Source organism: Amphiura filiformis, chromosome 14 (genome assembly GCF_039555335.1).
Source record: "Amphiura filiformis chromosome 14, Afil_fr2py, whole genome shotgun sequence".
In the NCBI taxonomy this organism is placed as follows: domain Eukaryota; kingdom Metazoa; phylum Echinodermata; class Ophiuroidea; order Amphilepidida; family Amphiuridae; genus Amphiura; species Amphiura filiformis.
Genome location: NC_092641.1, coordinates 44,455,602 through 44,482,901, shown reverse-complemented (window position 1 = coordinate 44,482,901; position 27,300 = coordinate 44,455,602). Strand labels below are relative to the sequence as shown.

Genomic DNA, 27,300 nt, shown 5'->3' with positions numbered 1-27,300 from the left:
ATTGAATTTTTCATGCCTGTTGTATGCGCTAAACAGTTGTGGTGCCAGGAAAAGAGAAATTGGGGGTGGGGCACAAATTTGAAAACAAATCCTAAAATTGTTCAATTTTGGACCAAAATAGTAAAGTTTCTAAGATTTTTTTGTCAATGGGGGGACCAAACTAGGGGGACCAAACTAGGGGGACCCCCATGCTGAAGTGTCAAAAAAGTGCTCTTCTCTGCAAGCAATTGCAGTTTATATCACATCTAGAATTAGGAAATACACCACAGATCCTCATAATGATTCTTGCAAACGTATTTACGTTAAAACAAAGGTGATTCTTTGCAAACATTTGAAGTTAACACAACATCAAAAATATAGGAAAAATGGGAAATATAGGGCTGCTTGAAGCCCTGCTTTCATTAATGCCCACCTGTGGGAGTTGTTTGGCAATGTCACCGCCTACAAACACAGCCTCCAGATAGACCCATAGATTCTGTACAATCAGCCAGTTCTCTATGATGTCTGAGGAATTGGATAGCTTCTGTACCCACGTCTGAATGTCCTTTTTGAAGGGAGCATTATACCTGCAATCAGAAATAATGCATGGTCAAATTTAATATAATACCAACAATAAATGACATTATAAAATTAAGATTTGTGTGTGTGTGACCAAGTGGTATTGGGTTTTTCCAGTTGATATCCACATACCACCTATGCAAGACATGACCTTAATATTCCACAATGGGAGTGTGAACTTCAAATTGGACTACCTGAATGGGTGACTCCATTTGAAATCTACACCCCCTGTATGGGAGATAAAGGTAATATGTGACGTGGTATATCGAAAGGAGACACTTTTGGGCAGCATCGTAAATGGAGAAATAGCAAAACATCTGCCCGGGGGTGATTTTTTCGCAATTTGGGTTTGTTGCAAATTTGTGATGTTAAGGTGGTACTACACCCCTTAATAAATTTGTGACTATTTTTGCATTTTTCTCAAAAAATAATAACACACTGGTAACAAAAGTTATGTATATTTTAGGGGCAAAGAATCCAGTTACTACACTGGAATTTCAGTGACTCAAGACAAGCGGTACGTTATTTTTGATAAGAAAAGAGGTACCACTAGAATGTACCTCATTCCTTAACATATATAATGAACCACTCAGCCTACATAATAACCATCACAGGCAGGATTCAGCTCCCCAAGCTTAAGTTCCATGTCCAGAGGAATTTCAACTATACCATTTTTCACCTGATTTGGCAGTGACGTCAGTGCGCCATTACTTTGGACAGCTTCAATTCGCTAGAGTTCGCTTAAAGTGCTAGCATATATGTGCGCGTGAAAACATTGCCTCAACACATTGACGTCACTGCCACATCAGGGTGAAAAATGGGCTATTCCAGTTGTAATCCAGAGACCCCCTATGGAAGACATGACCTTATACTTCCACACAGGGAATGTGAATTTCAAATGGGGGTTACCTGAATGGATGACTCCATTTGAAATTCACACTCCCTGTATGGAAGATTAAGGTCATGTCTTTCATAGCAGGTGTCTGGATTTCAACTGGAATAGCCAAATGGCATAGACTACAATTGAGCTAAAGGACTTACCTGTTACTAAGTAGTGATCCCAACACCATCAAGCTGTCTTCCATGAGAGCCACAATCTCTGATGTTTCACCTCCCTTGAGCAGCAGCTCTCCTCGTGTTTTGAAGTTGGCAAAACCCAGTGTCTGGGAACTCCACTCTGCCACCACCTGGGCCAACTTAGCTTCTATGTCCTTCTCTTTCACCGCGGAGATGCAAATATCCTATTGTGTTATCAACATCCAAAGGGGAAAAAGAAGGTTTACCTTAGTATTCTTGATTGCACAAATAAAGTCAGTCGCTCTCTGATGAGCAGAAAACACTAGATTTTTGATCAAGACTGAATGTGTAACAGCATAATACAGTAATTTTGACAAAAGTGTCTTGGAACGCTTGCGTGTAAAAATGGAAAACTGTCACCCCCTCTCCCTGTTCAATATTGATAAATGCCAATGTCTTCAGCGGTTCCCCAATGTGTTCCAACATTAATTGATGGGGAGAGCCAAAGGGTAAATCATTGTTGTAGATGTCATGTTTGTTCACAAATACAATGTACGTCATTTCCATGATCATATGAAATTAATCATAATAAAAAAATTCAGTGTGAAAAAATCCTTAGTTATGCAGATAGAAATATGCTTATTCAATATAGAATATGGCAAGGAGAACACTGAAATACCTCTGAAATGTTTAACCTGGGGATATAATCACACTGAAAATCTACTGAAAAGCTTCTATCACACTGAAATTGTTTACACCCATGGCAGTGATAATAACAAGCACTTAAACTGTAAATGGACTAAAATGTCTCTGAAAATCAACGGCCATCCTTAATCCAACTGACATTGATTTAATCACACTGAAATGAGCTGGCTAGTGCTATTGTTATCAGTGTGGGCCTTCTTTTGTTCTCGATAATATCAGTGTTGGTGTGCACTTTTCAGTCGTTTTTTTTTCATTGTCAAAATTTCACCACACACTTTAAAAAAAAGTTTGTCAGGCGCATGGCTACACAATCTAAAGGTACACTATTCAGGCCTGTGAGTGGTGTTTTAAACAAAAATCGGAAAAAATTACCAATCAAACTACAGTACAAATTCAATGCTATATTTGTGCGTATTTCATTGCATATGAAATGTGAGCGTCGCTCGACAAAATTACTATTACTGCAACATGTTGGGTCTCATCTCTGAGTTTACCTCAATGTCCTCTTTGTTTTCCAGTAAAGGTGCCTCCATAATGTTGCGCAGCAGGAATGTATCCGACTCGATCTCAAACACATGACCAGTACAAGTGGCCAGGCGGTCCCAGTGTCTCATCTTCATGGCTTTGTTGGCCATCAGCTCCAGTAGAGGGCAGGTCTCGTTGAAATCATCAATCTTCTTCTTCAGGTCCAGGAAAGCTTGCCACGTTTGCAGGGCTTTGGGCAATTTGCGACACCTATCAAGAGAGTAAGTGAAGATGTTTTCTCTTCTGTTCATCATGCTTTTTTACTCAATTACACCCAACTACTACTTGTATAAAACACTGAAGCATGCACAGAAGAGTGCATTACATTCCAGGTAAATACCAACAACAACAACAACAACAACAACAACAACAACAACAACAACAACAACAACAACAACAACAACAACAACAACAACAACAACAACAACAACAACAACAACAACAACAACAACAACAACAACAACAACAACAACAACAACAACAACAACAACAACAACAACAACAACCACAAAATCACAAAAAGGGTTGGGGCTACTTTGGCTTTAAATACTCAGTACCACAAGGTGGAATCATGTTTTCTGCAACTCACTGGCAATAATGTTGAACATCCCCATAATCCCATTGTAAATATGTGACACAATCTGGTCCATGGAGGCCAAAGGCGGCAAAAATATGGAGTAACAAAACAATCAAATACATAAGAAAATAGGCATCACACAACTTCATACCTTTAGAACCAAGTATGCTAGACCGTTGATGTTTTCTGTATGATAGGCTAATGTTTGTAATAATTATAGAAACTTGATTTTCAAAAATACCTCCTTTGGCCACCAGATTGTGTCACATACATAATAACGAAAAATGAAAAGATACATTTTTAAATGTCCATTTTCATTACTAGTTTCTAGTCCTGTTTGATTCAAATCGATTTTTAAGCAAATGTTTCCCCAACCTGTTTTGGAAGTCCAGCAGCTCATTGTTGATCTTCTCAATGTCCACTTCACTCCACAATATGTCATAATAGCCATTGACTCCTGGAGGTACAAAAATATATGCGAGAAAAATTACAATTTATCGGTAACCAAATTCAACATCTCAGAGGTTGTTACTACATATAGTCCATCATAACAGAAAATTAGTTTTTGAAAAATAAATATAGAATGTATATAATACTTCAAAAATAATGTATTAACATCAAATGATACATTTTCAAAAGAACACAACTTTAACAAGCAATGCAATGTAAAGTGAATAGTGCATGTATGCTTATGCCCACATCATACTTTCCTGCCGCTTGCCGCTGCGTCAAGCGGCATGGCGTATCAGCCAATGACAAGCCTTAATTGTGTTCATTTGTCTGCAATGCGCATGTGCCAAGTATACCATTCTATAATTGGCACTTTCCTACTGTTGATGGGGTGAACATCAATCAATATGCCAGTTTTTAAATATGGTGGGTTTTTTTCAAAATGCCCGTTTTTAAAACACATAAAGCAAAGAGAAGACTGTGTTAGCCAAGTTCATTGTGCCAGTGGGGATGTCCCAAGGGGAGGTGGCAACTGCTCCTCACCCTCCCCCCCCCCTTAGGTCAGTGCATAGCACTAAAACAGGTAAGAAAGAGGCAACATGCCCAAGCTGAAACTGACCAAAACTAACGCCATAATGATGAAAAATGTGACAAATTCAAAAATGTAAAAAAGGACAGTTGTGACGCAACTTGAAGGTGACAACCTCATAGAAGACTATGCCAGAAATAACAACACATGCTTACCATCAATAACAGAATTATAGAGTCCATAGAGCTTGTTGAGCAGATTGAGTTCTTTCTTGGTCTTAGCAATGACAGGGTAGTCTGTTACAGGCAAACCAAACAGCTGCTCACCACCAGAGTAAGTCTGATACTTGCGCCACAAGTCATCAAATCGGGTCTGAAACAAACAAGATGAGAAGGATTACAGAAATAAATATTATTACAGATGTAACCACCATTCTATGTTTATAGGCCAAGAAAAACTTGGGTTGGTGTAACAGGATGAGGATTGGACAGTGTGGATATATTTTTGATATAGGGCAATATGTGTTTAAAAAAAAAAAAAAAGCGCCAGCGATTTATAGTCGCTACGCACAGGCACAACGCCTAGACGTTGATCCACAAGCCTCAGCACACTTTACAGGTTGTCCCTGACCACTACCGCCCCACTTCATTCCATAAACCATTTAACAACTATTCAGGGACTTTGCTGCTTCAAGAGTGCACACCCTAGACATTCCACAAATAACCATCGCAACCAGGATCAGCTCCCCAAGTTTCGTACGGGTTACAACGAGACAATTAGCAGTAAGTTCCTTGTCCAAGGGAATTTCAAGCTAACTCAATTTTTCCACGAGAGCGTAATAGGCACCACCAGGGTTCGAACCCGCAACCTCTCGCACCATAATCGAACACCATATCGATTGAGCTAACTTGACTAACTTGAGCTAACTTGTTAATTATACCTAAAGTAAATTTTGATACCACTGTGGTCCGTGCTGTGAACCGAGTGTACACAAGTATGAATGCAGATGTGATAAACAATAAAACTGTCAACGCTGTCGTCTATGCGATCAATCATCACCATCGTGTACCAGGACCACAGAAATATTTAAAAATTTACTTTATTACAGAAAATATGTCAAAAACATGAAGAGAACATTTTGTTCTTAATTTACACAGAACAAATGAAAAATAGGGTATACGTAATCATTTGTACAATACATCCTTTTTTATAAGTTAGGGTTGCGCCAGTTCCACTACAACAGTTGTAGTACAACACCAGACTGTCTTTCATCTGTCAGAGTCAGGTATTGGGCTATTCCAGTTAAAATGAATACACATCTAATGGAAGACATAATGTTAATCTTCCACACATGGAGTGTGAATTTCAAATGGGGTTATCTGAATGGGTGCCTCCATTTGCAATCTACACCCCTTGTGTGGGAGATTAAGATCATTCTTCCATAGTGGCTGTATCTCTTTTAACAGGAATAGCCCAATTTACATGTCAATTTATATAAAATCTGCTGAATTGACTGGTAATAAAACAGCCCTTAACAATTATCAGCTCTCAGTATCGATATATAGGCCTAACAACAATTTCTGGACATATTATATACTTAGCATTATTATACTTGGTTCTCTGGGTTGATAGGATAAACAAATATTAATCTTTACCCAGAGCAGCCAGCGCACATAAACGTTGGAAGAAAAAAAGTTCATCTGGCCCAATTCGACCCGGCAACCTTTGAAATACTAGCACTAAGCTCAAGCCAACTGAGCCACAGAGGCACGCTGGAACAGAGCGGAAGGTATTATAGGTTTAAAAGAGAGTTTGACCTTTCAAAATAGTTTAAAAGAGAGTTTGACTTTTCAAAATAGTTGAAAATTTGCAACACTGATTTCAATAAGTATTTTATTTTATTTTATTAAATATTAGTTATGAGATCATTAAATACACCATACCTGGAAAACGTGCAGTCTATCACTTGCTTCCTGTGGTGAAATTCCATCAACCATGGGTCCAGCCTAAAATGGGTAAGAATAAAAATACATCATCTCAATAAAACAATATACAAGAATTAAGAATCATCCATTTAATTCTCGATATTTTGCTAGAATTGCACCTTGTAATAAAAAACAAACAAACCAAGACCCGGCTACTGAATTTGACTCGAAACTGATTTCTTTACATATTCTTTAAGTAAAAAAGAGCACTCTCAAATCAGGCTCCAACAAATCGCCTGTCCGATAGCCCGGGCACTCACAGGAAACCATGACAAAATTTTAAATTGTTTTTTGGCAACTGACTGTACCATATAAGCCATAAAGCAGCTCCAGATTGTTGTAAAGTACAAACAAACTCCTGCAGACAAACACAAAAACAAACACACACACCAGATAAAGTTGAAATAATTTAGGAGTCGCTACATACCTCCTCATATAACTCGGTAAATGTATCAACATCACCGACAAATATTTCCACAGACTCCAGCAGATTTCCTTTGAACTGAGGTTGAATTGTCACCAGCTTGGATTGCACTTGACCCTATTTATAAAAAAATATACAAAGCAAAAAAAATGTTTTCTCTTAATAAATGATTCTTTATATGGGAGGATGGGTTAGTGTTGTGGTCATATCACTCGCCTTTCACTACTGCGGCACGGGTTTGATTCCCCGCAGTACTTTGGAGTCAGCATGGTTGCCGATCCATGACTGTCCTCGGGTTTCCCCGGGTACTCTGGTTTTCCTACAGCATTCTAAAATCGAACTTCTTCCCATATACCCATCTTATCCGTTTCACCTTGTTGTGCTATACAGGCATGAGACTGCACTTTCCTAAAAAAAACTGAAAATGCGTGTGAAATTGGGCAAAAAGTACCAAAAACAGGCTGAAATTAAATAAAGTTGCGGAAATTTTGACTATAAAAAACTGAATTCAGTTTTTAAACTGAAAATTCTCATGCCTGGCTATAGCTGCATTTAATAGCACTTCACTACAGCACCTTGATGGATGTAAGTTATGTGTTATAAATAAATGTATTTAGAGCATTGATGCAAAATGAAGAAATCAAGTTAGGTGGTATTTCAAATCAAAACAATTAACACAAGGATAGCTTAAAAATAATAGATTGATTACCAAAAGTTCATTTTGAATAAACCAAATCATTCTTCAACTAAGTCCACAAGACTTTTGAATAGCAAGGAGTCTATACCATTTTTCACCCTCATGTGGCAGTGATGTTAACGTGTTCAGGCAGCTGTTTTGCATGCGCATCTATTGGGCGTCTTTAAGCGTGTGAATGTGCACGCCAGCACTTTGAGCGAACATTAGCGATCTGAAGCTATGCACAAAGAAATGTGCACTGATGTCACCGACACATCAGAGTGAAAAATGGTATAGCAATCCTCTTTTGACATACTCACTACACACAATGTAAGCATTAACTTACCGCTTGCTGTGTTAGCTTCTGATATGAGTATCTTAGTGTGTCAACTTTGTCAGCTTCTTCTTTTGATACAGTCACCTGGAACTTTTGAAGCATAGCATAGCATTCCTGGAAAAAAGACAAATATCTTATTTGATGCTGGACAGGTGGGTACCTAGCTGCAAGATGAAATGGCGGGGGGCATTCCATCAAAAGTCATTGGCTTGGTATTGTAATGCCTTGAGCTATTCACAACATATAGTAACTATTTATCTCTCACACTTTGCAAATCTTAGCTCACTAAAAATATTACTGTCTTTGTTTAGGTTTTGTTTATTTCATTTGGTAAGTTGAGTATAACAAAGTATAACAAAGTCTGAAAGAAGTAAAGAAAGATTGTCAGGTGGGAGGGGGAGGGGCATGACCTAGCGGTGTTTGCACTCCAATATTGAGACAAAGCAGACACAAAACTGGAAAATATGGCTCCTCCCATCCCACTTGCTTTAACACTTTTAAATGTGATATTTAAAAAAAAATATCACATCAAATATTAATGTTGAATAAATGCGCATATATGTGGCTTTCATTTTTTGATGACTTAAACAAAATCATATAGCTTTGTATCTTTACTTTTTTTTATCATACACTTATATTGGTTTACTCTTGTCAATAATAAATTTCATTATTTAACAAAAAAGGTGAAAGAAAACGAGGAGTGCAAAATGGACATACAGCATTTGGAGTGCTAAAACAAACGAGCATATTAATTGTTATTTTTAATTAAAAAAATTTTTAAAGCGCAGTGATTTAGAGTGCACTACGCACAGGCACAACGCCTAGTCGTTGATCCACAAGCCTCAGCACACTTTACCTCTACTGGTCCCAGTGTCATATCAATCCTGATCTCGTTATGACGTATGTCTTCCAAAGCTGCCATTGCTCCTCGTACATCATCCAGATCCTGGATTGGGCGTGCCAATCTCTTAGCGTAATCGCTGAGAAACTCCGAAATCTCATCCATCTTCATGCGGTACTCTTGGTTAAGGCTCTTGCCTAGCTGCATCTTCCATGCCTTGGCCTCGATGTTCAGGGCAAGCTTGATGGGCTCTGAGAAGAAGTCAATGAAATCAATCATCTCATCAACATAAACACATTCTACTGTCATTAGTAAACACGATTAAGAGTTAACATTGCTTTTTTTGCCAATATGGTCAGATTGTCAATATAACATAGAAGGTTAGGGGCACTTATTAGATCAAATACAGTACTTCATGCTGATGCACTGTTGATAGTACGACATACGTAGCGTGGGTCATCTTATTGGGGGGCACCGGTCAGGATTGGGGGTCACTGAGTCGCACCTAGGTTTCATTATCATTGAGGTATAGGACTTTTTATTTTTTCGGAGAAGAGCAGGTAGGGCAACTACTTGATTATATTTCTACATGTTCATACTACATACTCTGCAAATTTTAGAAAATTCGCACAAGTCCGTTTTTTTAAACGTCTGATTGGGGGCACAAGCAATTTTCCTATGGGATTTTCTAAAATTTCAGATCAATGGGTGGGGGGGGGGCACATGCCTCCCCATGACATTACGCCACTGATGACATTCTTTACTACAGTTTATTATCTGTTCCATCTCCAATTCTCGCTATTCACAATAAAGGCGCCGCCAGCGGATTTGCGATGTAATCGTGATGTATCATGGGAAAAGGTCGACATCCAAGTCCGCATGTCTGAATATTACCATGCTATTACATAGGAACATGTGACAATATTTTTTAGTTTGTCAATATAACGGTATTACACGCAAATCGATAGAGAAAAAAATGAATTGTGCACATTTCAAATCACATTATTTAGTATTATTGCATATCGATTCGCGTGTAACACCTTTATTTTGACAAACTAAAAAATATTGTCACGTGTTCCTATGTAATAGCATGGTAATATTCGTATTGCCCAGACTTGGATGTCGACCTTTTCCCATGATACATCACGATTACATCGCAAACCGCTGGAGGCGCCCTTATTGTGAATAGCGAGAATTGCTTAATTTCCCTGGACTAAAAAATATATATAAGTATTTTACTTTGAAAAATCAATATAACAGGGCTGCAGTACTAGTTTTCATCAAACCCCTCCAGCGAACATTTGCCCAATCCTACCCAGGAATATATGCAGGAGGTGCAGGCCCGTAACCAGAATTTATTTGGGGGAAAGATTTTGAAAAAGTGGACCTTTTTCACAATTTTGACCTCTTTTGTCTCAAAAAGCATGAAAACCTCTACTAATCACTAGCTACACTCGTAAATGGGGGGGGGGGGCATCTGCCACCCTCACCCCCCCCCTTTTTTTCATTCAACCTTTAAAAGATTCCCATACCTGTGAAGAGTTCAATGGCACCAACTTGCAGTGACACTTCCAATTCTTCAATATCCGTTTCTAGTTGCTGGTAGCGTAGGATTTCTGCCTTCCACTCTGACAGGATAGGTTCAGTGGCGATGAAATTCTGAATCAGGAATAAGGGAAACAACCTTTAGGCTCCATGCCACAATCTAATTACAAGATTTGTACTACAAGCACCGGCCAACCAGACGGGGAAGGACAGACATGGCAATTTAAATACCCTTACAATGCTAAAATTTAAAACACAGAAATCCATGTAAACGCAGATATCTGAAGTTATCCATGGAGTCAGCAAATGGTTAACTATAGTTTATTTGGCTTCCTCAAGCAGTGGCATCAGTGCTTGCTGAAGTGCACATAGTATTATATTGCGCATGTTGATTTAGCATGTTTACATGCACGATCAAAGGTGGTATATCTATATACCCGATTACCCGCCAAGTATCTGCGTCAAGGTACTGACGTCGAGACTATAGAGAGCCCAGACAAATCCCTGCTGGTTCAGAACTTTTCTTTCTCTCAATAAGTGTATTATATTGGTTTGCCCGAGCTTCAGGCCCGGAAAAATGTTTATTTCCCAGGAATGTAGACAAATTTCCCTCCTACATATCACTATCAGAATTTCCCACTATTTCTTATGTAATTTCTTTCACTATTTCTTATGTATTTCTTTATCTAAAAAAGCAATAATTTCCCTCCAGATTACCAAATATCCAACACATTCCCTTTTTGATGAAATCTATTACTAACTGTGACAACTTCGTTCCTATCCTCTTCCCATAGAAATTGGAAACCAGAGAATATTTCCAGAGCTTCTTGGATCTTGGGTTTGGTATGGCTGATGGCATTACTCAACATCATCTGCAGTTTCTGGATGTCCTTATGCTCTGCAATGCTCTTGTAGTAATTCTTCAAATTCTCCAATGGTATGGGCTCAAACTTGGCAACTAGAAACAAAACACACAGGCAAAATAAGACATATCAATAATAATGGAGCTGTGTAAAGAAACTATTTGTAGAGATATCGGTCTGGTATATCTTGCTAATTACGGTTGATTCAGACACAAAAGGAATTGTAAAACGTCTTGATTTTGAATTTAGAAGGATTTATTTCAACGACAAACTTCTCTCATCCTCTCTCTCTCTTGTGCTAATCTCTTGAATGGTGTGATTGGTGCGATCCCGCGTAAGACCGCGTTTATTTAAGGTTTAAAAGCAGGCAGGTACCGAAATAGCAATGCTAATCTAATGGATTGGAACAGCCAAGAGTAAACATCCTACTCTTTTCAAAACTGACTGCTATGCTCTATAAACACTGAATCAACTTCTGAAGGACAGAGTACTCTCATGGTTCAATTACCCAATTCTTATGAAACATAGGGAGAGTAAAGCCTTCATTTTAATCTCCAAATTAAAAGCAATGGCATTTAGCTGAAGCGAAGTGAAATGGGCATAGTATTTAAAATTGATGATTTACTCGATTGTGACACTGCAAGTATACGTCGTAGGTCCATTTACATTTTTTTGACAGGGAGTATCATTTCACTCCACACATTACCATAAACATGTTCGGCTGATACACAATTACATTTAATTCATTGTTAGATAGGCATGGAAACTGGTCTTGAAAAAAACACTTAAAGAAATGGGTTTTTTTACCATTTTTTGTCAATTTGATTCAGAAATAGGCTGAAAACACTGAAACAATAACAAATTAGCTGAAATAAGCTAAAACGCTGAATATTTTCATGCCTGTAGATATAATGAAAGACAAAGATAAAGAGAATTTATCGCGTCTGACGTCATCTGTCAATCAAACTCGAGCACGGTTTGTTTACAAGTGTCGTGATGATGACTTGCTGAACGCGGATTTATAACCGGGCGACTTATTGTTAATTTTGCACCTTTCGACATGCAAACCATCTCAAAAGTTAGGTTTTAATAGTAGGAAACTTTCATAACCGAAGGCACCATGTCCACAATGCCTAGAAAAGCTGCTTTTTGCCTTGTAAAAGTACGTAATTTTTCGCCATTTGCTGCTATTCCTTTTCTCCGATCAGCACCAGATAGATCGGTCTTCCTTTCTGCGCTGATTAACCTGTGTAAACCAATCAAGGATCGTAATTGACAATGACATCAGACGCGATAAATTCTTTTTATCTCTGTCTTTAATTATAGTAGATACTCACCAGATTGCACATAATGGTGTCCCTTCATCTGTGCTTTGTAGGTGTGGTTGCGATGGTGTTCTTCATCATCTTCAGGTATGTCTAAAGCTTTAAATCTCCTCTGTCCCCACTGGGCCACACTACGGCTCACCTCAAGCACACAGGCAGTGGCTTTGTTCACAGCTTGCTGTACATCATCCAGACTGGGTTGCATAACCTAAATGAGAGGTGTTTTTATAAAGAAGAAGAATAAAGATAATAAAATAATCAACACAAATTGACAAAAGAAAACAACACGCTGAACTGTTTTGCCCTACAATCCATTTTAGCATGGATGCAAGGAAAGTATGGAATAACTATGGTACATCCCAGCCTTAAACCCTAACCTGCACCTTAGCCTAGAGTGGCAAGTTTTCTGTTTTCTAAAAAATCCCTAAAATTCAAAAATTCTAGGGAATCTTATAAACTTTCTAGAAACCCTGAGCCAAGATGGCGCATCGGAAGATGTTTCTGCATATCGGAAAACCAAAAAATAGTTCATTTCAGTGGATTTTAAGAGTACTACAGACCTAAAGGAATTGAAGAAAGTATTACTAAAGGATGGGGGTTTGCTTGGCCTTTTGCTGAACTTATATTCAAAATAGCCAATAGTTTAGGTGGAAGTAAGCAAAATTAGGCATTTCCTGTGTTTTCTACTCCAATTCCATGATTTTTTTCCAATTTCTGTAAAACAGAAAACTTGCCACTTTACCCTAGCCATAACACTAATCCTAAGCAACCCTAATCCTATAACACAGGGTGATGACTGAGGGTATCTTATAGTTATGCCAAAAAGATATACTAAAAATGTGTATTATTTTTATTTCCGCAAGAATCCATAAAACAGATGTTGTATTTTGAAATAAACAGTATATCAGAAAAACTTGACAGATTTGGAAGAAACAGGAAAAATACAGCATAACAGAACAGTGTATCTATGTGTATCTTTTATGTGTGGCATAAAATGCTGATGTGGAAATTTTACACAAACGAACAAAACACAATAAATAAGATGTACATACCACATTAGGAATTGCCAAAGTGATGTTCACTTTGAAGAATGGTTCCCTCTTCACCTTGCGAGTAGTCTGCGATGTACCGCAAATGAATTCAATCCCATGAGAGCCACCTATTGGCCTAGAAAATAATACATGTATCAAAATAAATGTTTAAATACGAGCTGGTTCACATGATTTTATAAATCACATGTGAGTTCTAAGACTGGCCGTCGTTTTATCTTTTCAGTTTCTGTTTCCGTATCCGTTTTTGTAAGTCGTTGTCATTCTGAAGTGGTAGCCTCCCAGGTGTGACCAATCTTTTATTCTAGCCTTTTGTTAGTTACTAATAATTTGAAGCTTGTGAATTTCAGTTTTCGTTTTGGTAAGTTATGTTAATTTTTGACATAAAACCTTGAGATGAGAGGTTGGGTGCTAATCTAGACAAAAGAAGAGTCTAAATTTTACGGTCCTAAATTCGCGGTGAATTGTACGGCTTCAATTGACTTGTGTTTGGTGTATATGCACTTAGTAGCTCGTAAAAATAGTCTTGCATTGAAATATATACTAACCATGTTGCCAAGTTATAAGCAAAAGTCTTTCATATTGGCGATGAAAAGAGCGTCTGAAATAGCCAAATATCTCCCAATGAGGCGCGTACAAGTGGCGATTTGGTAATCATGTTTTATATTGAAATGCAATACAAAAGAATTGCATTGGAGCAAAGATAATTTATTCTATTCATTCGTAGCAATGGCAAGCTAATCTGATAATTGGTTGGGCCTATAAGACTCTGGTTTATTTTAAATGTTTAATTTTACAGAGCTTATTTTCAGTCATGGATCATACTGAAAAATTTCGCAAGGGAGGGGGAGGGAGGGGATACTTCAGACTGAACAAGTGAGAGTGGGAGGGGGTGAGGAAGAAAGAGAGGAGAGGGAGAGACGGAAAGACTAGAAAGAGAAGAACGCGGGAGAGAGAAGGGACCGGTGAGAGAGTGGGGAGACTGATCATTGTAAGGGGGGAGGAGGAAACAAAATAGGGATAGACATTGATACGAGGGAAGGGCGATACTGCGGCCCTGCACAGGTGCATTGGGGTGCGACATGCTCATAAACGGACCTTTTGTGATTTAAGGGCTTATTTTCAACGTTTTTACAGAAAAAAGTGGACCTTTTCATTCGGATTTGCATTTTGTCATAATAATGTGAATCAATTTATCAATGTCAAACACGAGAGGGCGCTAGACCATTAAAACACCGGTCAGACACCGGTGTTCCATACTCTTTTATCTCCAGCCTTTATTGACACAGGCAATTACCTCTATTGAAATAAGCTGATTGGTTAACAATGAAGTCAGATTACAGTAAACTTACTGAATCCCTTGCATTTTTGTATCTGAACAATAGACTTACGGAAACTGAAAAGATAAAAAGACCCTGGGTAAAAATAAGTCTGGCTCCAATTTTATATTTCTTGACGAAATCGGGTTGGTCAGCGGGCAAACTCACATATATTTCAGGTAACAATTTTGACCTATCCACATGTTTGTTTTTTATTCTTTATGTTACCAAGCCACCTATTGACAAACAATATCAATTCACTTTCAAAATAGCAATTTCAGTGTATCACTGATCCAAAATCACTATGTCACTATTTTATATAAAAGTCATTGAAAAAAATCACATTTAGTGCATGAAGGATACAAAACTACCATAATTTAAACAACACCAACAAAAATAAAGGCTGGGGATACACTAGGGTTTGTCTGGGAAACTTCTGTCAAGCTGCTGCTGTAATACTGGGCTATTCCAGTTGAAAGCCATACACCCCCTATGGAAGACATGACCTTAATCTCTCACACAGGGAACATGAATTTCAAATGGAGTCACCCATTCATTAGACCCATTTGAAATCCACACTCACTTTATGGAAGACTAAGGCCATGCCTTCCATCAGGGGTGTATGGATTTCAACTGGAACAGCCAATTGGGTGGTGGTTTGAGTCAAGTCGTTCAGGAAACCACCCAAAAGGATTTTAACAAGTCATGAACTTACGATGAAAAGAAGACTCGTCTCTTGATTGCATCAAGTGACAGACGTGTTGCTTTGAGCAGGGCCTCCAATGTGCGTTGTGTGAAGTGCATGATAAGCTCTTGACATTCCTCCTGTAGATGTTGCTCCTCCTCTAGCTCTGCATTGTCACTGGCGATGTCCATGCTCATCTCGGAACCCTCTGCAGAGGCATTTTCTGCTTTATCTACAAGGTTAGAAAATATCAAATTAATCAACGACAAAAAAATAAGAAAACCAAACCTCGTGTTAAGAAACAAAATGGATCCATTGACCTACCCAGGTGGGGCACTGAAGACTTGAGCCCCTATAGACTGAACCAAAAATATGGGAAATAAGCCTACTTTGGCCACATTTCACTACTTAGCGGTTAGCTCACCCCCTCCAGGTGTGCTACATGTACCAACCCCTATGGATCTGCATTGAACATTTCCGGAGGTGCGATTAAAAAGCATTGCAAGAACATGACAATATATATTTTATAGGTCCCTAAGCATGTACCCCATTGAAAGCAACCCTACCGGTTTCCCATTTATGCTCCATATGGGGAAACTTTCTCTAAAAGAGAAAGAAACTTTATTTACTAAATATTGAAAGAAACTTTCAATATTGTTTGAATACATGCTGTAATCAATAAACACAAAAATAATTCTAAACAATAAACTAGCTGATACTATTAACTATTCTACCTTCACCATCAGGAGCGACATTTTCGTGCTCTTTAGCCACACCATGTTCGTTGTTCCTTGCCCCTAGAGCGGACACCTTGTGGGCTTTCTCTACAAACACATTGACCAGTTCGTTGACGGCTTCCTCTACTTTGGAGCTCATCTTGTCGAGCTCTTTGGCTTGTACTTCACAGTGTTTCTACAGTGTGGGTTAATAAGTGAGTGATGTGCATGCATGGTGAAAGAGGTGATTAGCAATAGTGCACGAGATGATTAACAACAGTTAAATTTGTATTACTTCTGTGGTCCAGGTACGCATTGGTGATTGATGATCATGTAGAAGTGGCAAGGTCTCCTCCCCTTTTACGCCAATGGGTCAACCGTCTTGTTCTCAAGACCGTTGATCAGCCAATCAGCGTGATTGTTTATCACTTTTGTGTTTACGCTTGGCGCACAGCACAGACCACAGAAGTAATAAATATAATGGACGATGAGTGCATAACCAGGGGTTTATCTTCTACTTATCAATACCGGTACCGTATATTTTTTATTTTCTGTGCACTGTCCTGGTGCGACAGATAGCACATTTTCAGCTCCCCGCTACAAGGTTTTTTTGTTCTCATCAATTTTCTGCTCAAATGATTAGGTTTGTTCTTGCAAGCAAAATGTCAAACTATATCATTGTATTGGTTGTGTTTAATGGGCTGTTCCATTTAAAATCCACTCTCCCTGTGGAAGATTTTGGAAATATTTTCCACATGGGGAATATGAATTACGTATGGAATGAACACATTAGCAGCTCCATTTGAAACTGACCCTCCCTCTGTGGAAGATTCAGGTTGAATCTTTCTCAGAGGGCGTATAAATTCAAATGGCACTGCCTAATGTGTTCATTCTATTTGAAATTCCTACTCCCCCTGTGAAAGATGTTTCCAAAATCTTTCACAGGGGTAGTGTGGATTTTAAATGGAATAGCCCAATGGGAAAAACTCTGCTTCAAAACATAGGATAGCTGGTCCAGAAACAGGTCACTGACTATATTTTGCTCACAACTGTATTTTCTGCACAGATAAAACCCTGGTTACAAGAGTGCATAGTGATAGGGCCGACAGGTGCACTGTTAATAAGAATATGAAGAATGAGTTTAGGTATTGAAAGGTACAATGGCAATTATGGGTGATGACAGGATGACAAAGCTAGTACTTTCTACACATCTTTGAACATTTTTCTATACAAATGGCTGTTGTGCAGATTCTTCTTCTATATCATTTTCACCCTGGCTTGGAAGTGACATCAGTGCATATATTATTGGGCACAAGTTTCAAATCGCAAGCATTCCCTCTAGTTGCTGGCGTACCACGCGTACGTTTAAAGATGCTGCATAGATGAGCGCACAAAACAGCTGCCTCAACGCATTGACGTCACTGCTAAGCCATGGTGAAAAATGGCATAGTGTACATTTTTACATCAGGTGATTATAAATATTTGAACAATTTTGGGCAGACTGCTGAAACCAACTCCTTACACAATTGCTTCAGCATTCTTTTGGATAGTCAAGATGGTAGAGGATAGTTATTAAAATATTGGTAGCAACTGAATATAATATGCTGGTGTATATTAATGACACTGTTTGCTTAGTATTTGTGGCAATTTATGGTATAAACGTGACTGAAAGAACAGACAAATGAGCTTTGTATTGTTAAAACTAAACTATGACATATTTTAACAGAATCATTACAAGACCGCACAGAGTAAAATTTGAACATTTTGCATGCTAATTCTAAAGTATGCTGGGCTATTCCAGATGAAATCTATAAACAGGGGTTGCAGATTTCACATGGAGCCACCCATTCAAGTAACCCCATTTATAAGTCACACCCCCTGACTGGAAGATTAAGGTCATATCTTCCATATGGGGTGTATGGATTTCAACTGGAATATCCCAACAGAAGTGAGATCTTATGTTGCACAATGGAAGCTACCAATACACATGTTGGTAGCACTAACCTGTGTCTTGTTAATAAACTCATCAACGCTCCAGGGTTTCTTATCAGGCAGGAAACACAGTGGCGTGCTACCTATCTCCTCCAGGACTGAGTCGATGCGAGAATCCCGAATGTCGTTCACCTGAAAGAGGATTACAAAACATCATCTGGTTAATTCAGGACGCACAAGTGACCATTCCAATATACTCATTATAAAACATCATCTGGTCAATGTCACTTGCACCTACAGTAAGCACAAGTGTCACTAGCAATATACCAGTATCAACTTGTATCAGGGACAGAATGCCAATGATCAAGTCTTGTGTAAATTCTTATAAAAAGATCTGAGCAAATCAAAGTAGATCAATGGTGCGAATCAAATCATTCCTGCAAATTTGCATTGAAAGAATCAGTTGTAACAATTCCAACCCTACTGTGTATCTTCATCCATCTACATGTAGGTGCAGCCATTCACTGCACATTAGGAAAGGGTAGAGATGTAAAACCTGAATTATTAAATGCAGAATGTTGATATGATTATATGAGTTGTTATTATTGTATCAGCATTTATGTATGCTGCTGATACTTGGTGGCATTATTACAGAAGAATATCTAGGTGTTTAATGTATCAGTAAAATCTGATGCTGATGTACAAAACAACATTATGTATACTCCATTCAACCTGGTCACCACAGAAGAACACCATCAGATGTGTAATGTATTACTGAAAGCAAGTGCTGATGTAAAAACAACTTAAAAACATAATACTCCATTTCACCTAGCTGCTAGTATTACACAGAGAATTTTATGATGTATTATTGAAAGCTGGTGCTGATATGTAATACATAACAAGTAGCTGCCAAAGAAGAACACCAAGAAGTGTGTGATGTATTACTGAAAGCTGGTGCAGATGTACAAAGCCAAAGTAAGCATACTCCACTTCACCTGGTTACTGAAGAACAACATCAAGATATATGTAATGTATTACTGAAAGCTGGTGCAGATGTACAAAGCCAAAGTAAGCATACTCCACTTCACCTAGCTGCTGAAGTACAACATTAAGATATGTGTAATGTATTACTGAAAACTGGTGCAGATGTACAAAGCCAAAGTAAGTATACCCAACTTCACAACGTGTATAATGTACTACTTAAAGCTGGTGTATTATATACAAAGCAGAATTCAGAATACTCCATTTCACCTGACTCCCAAAGGTTATAATTATGGAACATATTCTTGAAAAAACTGGTGTAGAGAAACACAACTCCACTTCACATGACTGCCAAAATTAACATTAAGATGTGCATATTATACTTTTGAAAGCTGGTGCATATGGGCTATTTCATTATAAATGACACGTTCACAAAAATGGCTTTTATCATATCTGGTTGATATAATTAGGGTGATAATGCAGTGTTATTAACTTAATTCTAAGTATGCCACAAACTACAAGCTACATGAGCATTTTTACAGAATTCTGTCTATTTTTTGTTATAAAAAAATTGCCAAAAGGTACATTTTTAACCCAATTTTGGAGTCCCATTTCATTTTGCCCATGTATTCTGAATAAATTCTTTGAAAAATTAGGTACATTCTATGGCAATGTGCTTGTTGCAATGAATATATGATATGTGTGGAACATCATGCAAGTTGAATGGTGAAAATTGGTGCAAAATGTTAAAATTCAGAGATTCTTGCAAAATTGGCATTTTATGTTAAATAAAAAAAATGAGTGTCCTCTCCAATTCATGCCTCCATTTTTGTTAACATTAAAGAGGAAATATAAACCCTTACCCTACCTGTATAATCTGTGTTATATTACCAATTGATGGGACAGGGCACTGATTGAGGAATTCATTTATTTTACATACAGTAGACCACTTGTTCTTGATACCACAGTTCCGCGTTAAAAATTTGTCCTCTCCAGAACTGAAGTTAATTACTAATTGTTGAAATAAGAAGGATTATATCATAGAATGTGAAATTTGTAGAGGAAGAGTGGTCTTCCTTCTACCAAGGTGGCACATGATTTGGTATTTGTTGCATTTTTGCAAGCCTGTATCCACGATTCTGTTTGCAATTTAACAAATGTCCTCTCCAGCACAATTATGTCATTTCCATGAATTGGTAAACAAACTAAAAAATAAACATTTCAAAGAGCCAAACCCACAAGAAATTTTTGCATTTTATTGCAAATTATGCTTACAAACCACTTTAGTGTTCAAATTATTGTCCAGTTGTTGAGAACACATATGATATTATTCTGCATTGAACAAAAAAAAAAAAAATTGCAATATTCCTAATTCAACCAGAATATTAACCCTGTTTGTAGTGGATTTTAAATGCTGGGGATCTTTTATGCAATAATATTGATGCAATAATATTGATGCAGCTATTTCTAAAGTTAAAGTATGCTTTATTATGTGTTAAAAATGTGTCCTATCCAGAACAAATGACACAGGAGGGTCTTTTATTTTAGGTTTTCCATGACTAGTACAACAGATTGACGCAGAATACTCACTTATGCATCAGTGTAGCTATTGGGCAGGACAAAATGACTATTTCATGAATTTTTCATGTGAAGATAAAGTTTATCCTTAAAATATGTAGTAATTTTGCACCATTTATCTGGATTAGTATCAATTTACTAATTGTTTTATATTGAAACTGGCATATTTAAGACACTGAAGTGTAAAGGAACATACAACAATTATTACAGACTAAATATGAATAAGTATGAACCCAATGTTGGTTACATATACTCTTTCAAAGTTGTGTATTAAATTGTTAAAAAAATGTCCCTCCAGACGGCAGCTATGTTTTACACAGCAAAAATTCAATTTAATTTTTTAATGGTTCCTGAGGGTTTGACGCTCTAATATTTTGAGAATTATTGACACACCATCTGAACTTTGAAATGATAATGAATTTGCATGAAATAAATGAGTTTGAATTTTGACCCCTTTTGGGACTCAATGTTGTCATTTATAATGAAATAGCCCATATGCACAAAGCAACAGCATATCTACTTCAACTGGCTGTCACATAGAGCCTCTTCCCCCACTTTTATATCATTACCTCATCAAAATTGAGATTTTGGCATCACAAGAAAGCTCACTTTGTAGGCATAGGTGTAGTCTTGAGTCTATGCTTTCATGCATAGCTTGCATTTCATTTTCAATAGAACTAAATCATGCAAATTACAATGTCAGAGCCTGAATTTAAGAATAAGCCTAGTCTTAGGCCTAGCCTAAGTGCCTGTGTTACTACTGTTAGTCCCTAGACTCTACTGCTAGAATTGGCAAGTCCTTCAAATATTGCAGGTGCACTGAATGTTGCTGGTCATGAAATTGGAAGCTGTGTATCTGCGAACCTATAACTTAAGAGCTCTACTATAAATACAAACTAATTTTCCTTCAAGATGTAAGACAAGTAAAGATTCTGAAAACATAATAATGATAAAATTGGATGGTTTTTTTCACCCAATACTACAAATTTATTGGTCTCGCTATGAGTTTTAAAATATTGGACTCTCGTCCAATATTTTAAAACTCATAGCTCAATTCAATAAATTTGTGTATTGGTTCAAACCATCAATTTTATATCACAATGTTGCACTTCACCTGTTTAATGAGCAGTGAAAGGTCATTGAGAGCCACCTTGATGGTGCTGAAATAGGATTTCAAGTTGAGGGACGTCCAAGAGAGCATAGTCAGACCAGGCTGGATGGCCATTTCAACTTTTCTGGTGTGTTGTGACATCAACTGTTGGAAGATCACTGGAATCTGGGCCCTGGTTTCACGGTCTTCCTCTAAAACCATCTGCGAGTTGGAGAAATGAAAATGGTTGTTTGTTAAACGGTCGCTCCATGTGGAGACACGCTTGGGTCCTGGTGGGACCAGACTCAAACAAAATGCTCAAACCAGGCTAAAAAGCGTATAATAAGCATCCTGGACTGTATGAAAAGAGAAGTGGGAAGTTTGAAGTTATTTGTTAACTATACTGCTTTTCAGCTTGGATCATCAGACAGTATTCAATACCATAGGCAAGTCACAACTTTGGTTTGACTATCATGATTATAATTCCTGAATTTGATGGAGCTTTTGTACCTTCACTTATTAATGACTTCATATGGTGTGCAGTATCTCACTTATCAACTGAAATCCTAACATGAATTGCCTACTGTAACGTATTAAGATTAAAAATCACAACACCAGGCTACACTTTTTGTCCTGAACCACACCCCATCACCTATAAATATTAAGATACCCAAAAACAGGAAATGGGGTTTCTCTGCAATTTCAGGTCGGAGTTTGAGCTATTATTGTTGAAAGCAGATGATTGAACTTTGCCATCGGATATTAGACCCAATTTGGCTTAAATTCTAACTGTTACTAAAACAAAAGTCTGTTTAGACTAAAGTAATATGGTAATAGATATATTGAACACAAGCAACAGAACCATCATCATATGTGGCGTGTCATGTCAAAAGGAGACACTTTTGGGCAGGTTATCAATTTTGAGGTTGTTACATATCTTAAATATAGAGATATTTTGCTCCACAACCCCGTTTTCCCCCAACGAAATCGGTGAAACTTACAGTGAGAGAATTGCAATTTTCCTTGAGTTTGTCCTGTCCAAGGTAGATAACCCGAGCTGCCTCTGGGACCTCAAGACCCAGCTTGAGCATACACTCCGATTCACGAATCACTTGCATGATCATCGGGTCAAAGTTCACTAGTAGCTCTCGCGTTTCTGGGTGTCGAATCAGCAGGGTGGCCTGCAGACCTGGAATGACCAAACCACATATAAAAAAGTGATAGAGTACTTGAAAATCATTCCACTTTTATACTCAATGTGAATGAACACATGTGTAGCTCAGAAGATTTGTGGTAGGCAATTGTTACTGTTTTTTGCCCAGTAGTATACAAGTGCATCATGTTTAGTTGATGACCTTTGTTTTTAAAAACTTGCTCAAAATCAGAAACAGGCAAATAAGACTCCAATAACAATGAAGCGGCCATATGCCTAGCACTACATGTACCTCACACGTCAAAAAATCAGACTTTTAAGTTTATAAACACTACAGTCATCTCATCTGTGACATAGGTTACAGACAGCTGAAGCTTGGAAAGGATTATAATTAATGTTGAAAACAAGTCTTCATTTACATGTAGTTGTACCTGTTTTCACTGCATCTACTTGTTTCACCCAGGCTCTATGATAGAGGATTTCAAACTCCATGAGCACAGATGCCATGCGGTTGTAGTTACGAATCACCTTGCGTGCTTCTAAAGATTTCAGCACAGGAAGATCCTGTTAGATGTAAAGAAAAAATAAAGACAGCAAACAAAACTGTAAATGTGCAGTTCTTGAGTTTCACAAATACATTTTTAAATTTAAACAACATCATCAGCAGCCACAGCTATTGACACAATAATGGAACAAACTAAAAGATTGATAAAGCCCTATGATTATGAATGAAACTTATACACCAACTTTCTTGTAAAATCAATGTTATTTTGATTCACTTCTAGCTTCATTATAAACGAGGAGAGAGAGGGTGCAGCTTTGTAAGGAAAGTGATTACATTATAGGGCTTTGTGGATCTTAAGGTTCGTTCCCCTAGACACTTGGGAAAACACATTTTTAAAAGTTATTTACAGTGCCGTAGCTAGGTGGCAGCAGTACTTGATGATTGGCTTGTTACAGTGATCACAACAAGGCAAGCTGATCTTTTGCTACTTTGTCCCTTTGAAAAGACTTGACTACGGTACTATCTCTCTGATAGATTTGGAAAATTAAATTAATTTGTAAATGTTGGGCTATGGTTGACATAATATGGTTCACCGAGTGCAACTAATTCTCCCAGTAATAATACACACCTTAAAGATGTCCATAGGTTCCTGTATGCGTCTAAAGAGCTGTCTGGCCCATGAAATCTTGCCTGCCACAGGGGGCATGTCCCATGGTATAGGTGGGTCATCTTTATTCTTCTGGTACAACTGTAAGAAAAGTAACAAACATGCACAGTTATGCAGAAATAGGCTTACATGTGATGGTAGAGATCAATAATACACTTGAATTTTCCATGTTCCATCAAGTTTACTACTTTCCTCCAATTTTCTAATTTCCTCCATAATGATATGATATATGATTCTCATTGTACACAAAATATAACAATGAAATAAAGCATTATAATTATGCTGAGTAAACATTGTTTTACTACATAACAAATGCAATAATTAATTTTTCACCTTGAATAATGAATTAACTAAAACAAATGTCTTTTTTTAGCATTACCTTCTTTATTCCTTCCAGTTCTGATCCAAAGTGTTGCAGGATGACTGTGTATTTGTCATCTATATTCAACACAGGTATGTTCAGCCCCTCAAATCTGAAAAGGATATAACCAAGGTTATTGTTTTTAAGGTAAAAAAAAGCTATTGGAATGTTGCTTATGCACAACAAAAAACCTTGGTATTTAAATTCAAAGTTTTAGTGGCCTGAGAATTTCATCCCTACAGAAACTTTATCAAAATCCTTTGATAAAGATTCTGCAGGGATCCCATTTAAACAACTAAAATTTATCCTGCATCTTGAGCATCACTGTCAACACTATTTGTAATATTTCATACAAGTTGCTCTAAACTTAAGGGATCCAAAATGAGCGTTTATTAACGTTTAGACAGTATTTTTGTGTGGGACATGAGAGCACCTCAGACCTATCGAATTGCATTCTGAATAATGAAGCATGTCTTTCTGATATCAAATAATTTTCATTTTTTGAAAATCACAATATAATACAAATTTTATGACAAATTATAAAAAATTGATATTTTTCAAATTTTTGATATATAACAGTCCTCGAAGTAAATTATATAAATCTAATGATATATTCTTAAAGTGTATGTATACGGAGGAAAAGCCGACGGTCAATTGAAAATTTTGACCTTTCATATTGATGATATGGATTTTTTTTCCAAAAAGACCTAATTTTTTTGGTGCTTTGGGAAAAAAATCCATATCTTCAATCTGAAAGGTCCAAATTTTCAATTGACCGTCGGCTTTTCATCCCACCTACATACACTTTGAGTATAAATCATCAGATTTATAAAGTTTACTTCAAGTAGGGAGATTGGGGTTAGTTGGAGCGGGGTAAGTTGAAACATTGTATTTTTTCTGACACAAAAAATTAATTTGGTAAAATACTGGCACCTTGTAATAGGTATTAGTAAGGGTCATCCACCAAATAAGCAACAGCACTGATGCCCCACCAGTGTTGGCTTGGGAAAGGAATATCTGTTTTTTGACTTACTGACTAATTTTTATACCCCTCAGAAAAGATGCGTTATCTCCATGTTGTTTGAAGATTCAAGGGATTATTTTTTGAGTATCATTTAAGCACTAGTAGTAAGTCTCAGAATAATGTTAAATGAAAGTTTTATTGTATTTCTTATTTTGTGTAATGAACTTTGAAATGTAAAAATAGGCATCGGGGTTAGTTGAAACTTTTGAGGTGGGGTTAGTTGACACATGAAAATCGCATAGAAAAATATGGTTAAAAATTTGACTTTTTAAAATTTGTAACATGTTTACCATTTCTTCAATATTGCTTTAATATGATTAAAAAGCAATAATACAAGCAAAAAGTGCACACAGAAAGTACATTTTATAATATTTTAGGCTTCTCATATTTTGGTCCATGGTGACACTCGTCACCTTGTGTCCAAAGTATTGACCCGCACTCCACATATTTATTTATTCATTTTTCACACTGATTGTATGTTAAAGGGTGCCTTCAAGGAAGTATAACCCTAACAACACAATAATAATTATTTTGACATTTTTACAAGCCGTGTTTCAACTAACCCCACCTATGTTTCAACTTACCCCAGGGGTGGGGTTAGTTGAAACACTACCCCTCAAATTTTCAAATTGGATTATATGAATAATCATAAGCAGGTCCAATAAAGTTTAAGGCTGTATTTGTAGCATGTATGTATATGTTTATACTGATATGGTTAGTGTTTCTTGAAAGTAATCCGTTTGCGTTAAAAAGACGATTTTGTGAAAAATGTTTCAACTAACCCCAATCTCCCCTACTGTTAAATATCAAAAATATCAATTTTTAATGATTTGCCATAAAATGTGTATTAAATTGTGAATTTCAAAAAATCAAAATTATTTGATATCAGAATGACATTCTTCAGTATTCAGAATGCAATTCGATATGTCTGATGTGCTCTAATGTCCCAAAATAAATACTGTCCAAACGTTCATACCCCAGCCCTTAAGTACCGGTATCCATTTCTAAGAATACTGAATTACCATACCTGCATGCCATTTTGATGCCCCAAATTAGTAAAATGTAAAACATACAGCAGCATAGAAAATGGCAAAAGGAGGTTTCCTTACCTTCTAATCAGATTCAGTGCATTAGCTGTGGACGAAATTCTGTCAAAGCTCACATCCAGAAAAGTTTGCATCATTTCCTGTTAGAAACAGGTTGAAAATTACAAAAGAGTTACTTCTAATATAGTAGTTTGTTTATGCTTTGTGAAACAGGCCCAAGATTATTTTCTCTCCACACAGTGACTGATTAAATTGAACCAAAACAGAGACCAATATGTAGCGTCATTCAGAGACACTATACATTGAAGTACAGTTGCACTTCCTCAATGAACCTGCATGTTCATCAAGGATTAACTCCGAGCTTTCGTACACACAAACAAGAACAATCAGCAGGAAATTATTGGTCCAACCTACAAATCGAGGGTTTAGAGCCAGAAAACCTCAACTCACATTCACCTGCTCCCACAAAATTAGCATAAAGTCACCAGGGCACTATAGAAGATACAGTCCATTAATCCTGACAAAATCCAATAGAAAACCAAAGACATTATGAAGGAAATATTGATTTTTGAAGACCAAAGCAAGGAGCCAACTTTATGCTCATTTTGTGAGAGCTGGTCATAGTGAGTTACTGGTTTCTGGTTCTGAACCCTCAAAATGTAGCTCACTTTTTCACAAGAGCAAACTACAGGAGCTGTAAGTGTAACACATGTTTCTCCCCTCCATCCTACAAACACAGTGGGCTATTCCTGTTGAAATCCAGCCCTGGCCCCTATGGAAGACATGACCTCAATCTCCCACACAGGGAGTGTGAATTTGAAATGGGGGTTATCTGGA

At 37.3% G+C, this 27,300-nt stretch overlaps 1 protein-coding gene across 1 annotated transcript in view; it reads right to left on the bottom strand.

Annotated features, from left to right (window-relative positions):
• The window catches only part of LOC140170158 (dynein axonemal heavy chain 8-like), a 115,241-nt gene that overhangs the window by 70,279 nt on the left and 17,662 nt on the right, over nucleotides 1-27,300 (bottom strand). Inside the window, 22 exon segments of the mRNA XM_072193480.1 lie at nucleotides 413-566; nucleotides 1,600-1,799; nucleotides 2,775-3,015; nucleotides 3,758-3,839; nucleotides 4,577-4,733; nucleotides 6,305-6,367; nucleotides 6,774-6,887; nucleotides 7,793-7,897; nucleotides 8,640-8,875; nucleotides 10,157-10,283; nucleotides 10,931-11,127; nucleotides 12,370-12,565; nucleotides 13,410-13,524; nucleotides 15,441-15,636; nucleotides 16,151-16,322; nucleotides 18,131-18,250; nucleotides 21,732-21,929; nucleotides 22,709-22,896; nucleotides 23,292-23,424; nucleotides 23,994-24,113; nucleotides 24,412-24,505; nucleotides 26,527-26,603. Coding sequence (XP_072049581.1) covers nucleotides 413-566; nucleotides 1,600-1,799; nucleotides 2,775-3,015; nucleotides 3,758-3,839; nucleotides 4,577-4,733; nucleotides 6,305-6,367; nucleotides 6,774-6,887; nucleotides 7,793-7,897; nucleotides 8,640-8,875; nucleotides 10,157-10,283; nucleotides 10,931-11,127; nucleotides 12,370-12,565; nucleotides 13,410-13,524; nucleotides 15,441-15,636; nucleotides 16,151-16,322; nucleotides 18,131-18,250; nucleotides 21,732-21,929; nucleotides 22,709-22,896; nucleotides 23,292-23,424; nucleotides 23,994-24,113; nucleotides 24,412-24,505; nucleotides 26,527-26,603 — 3,285 coding nt within the window.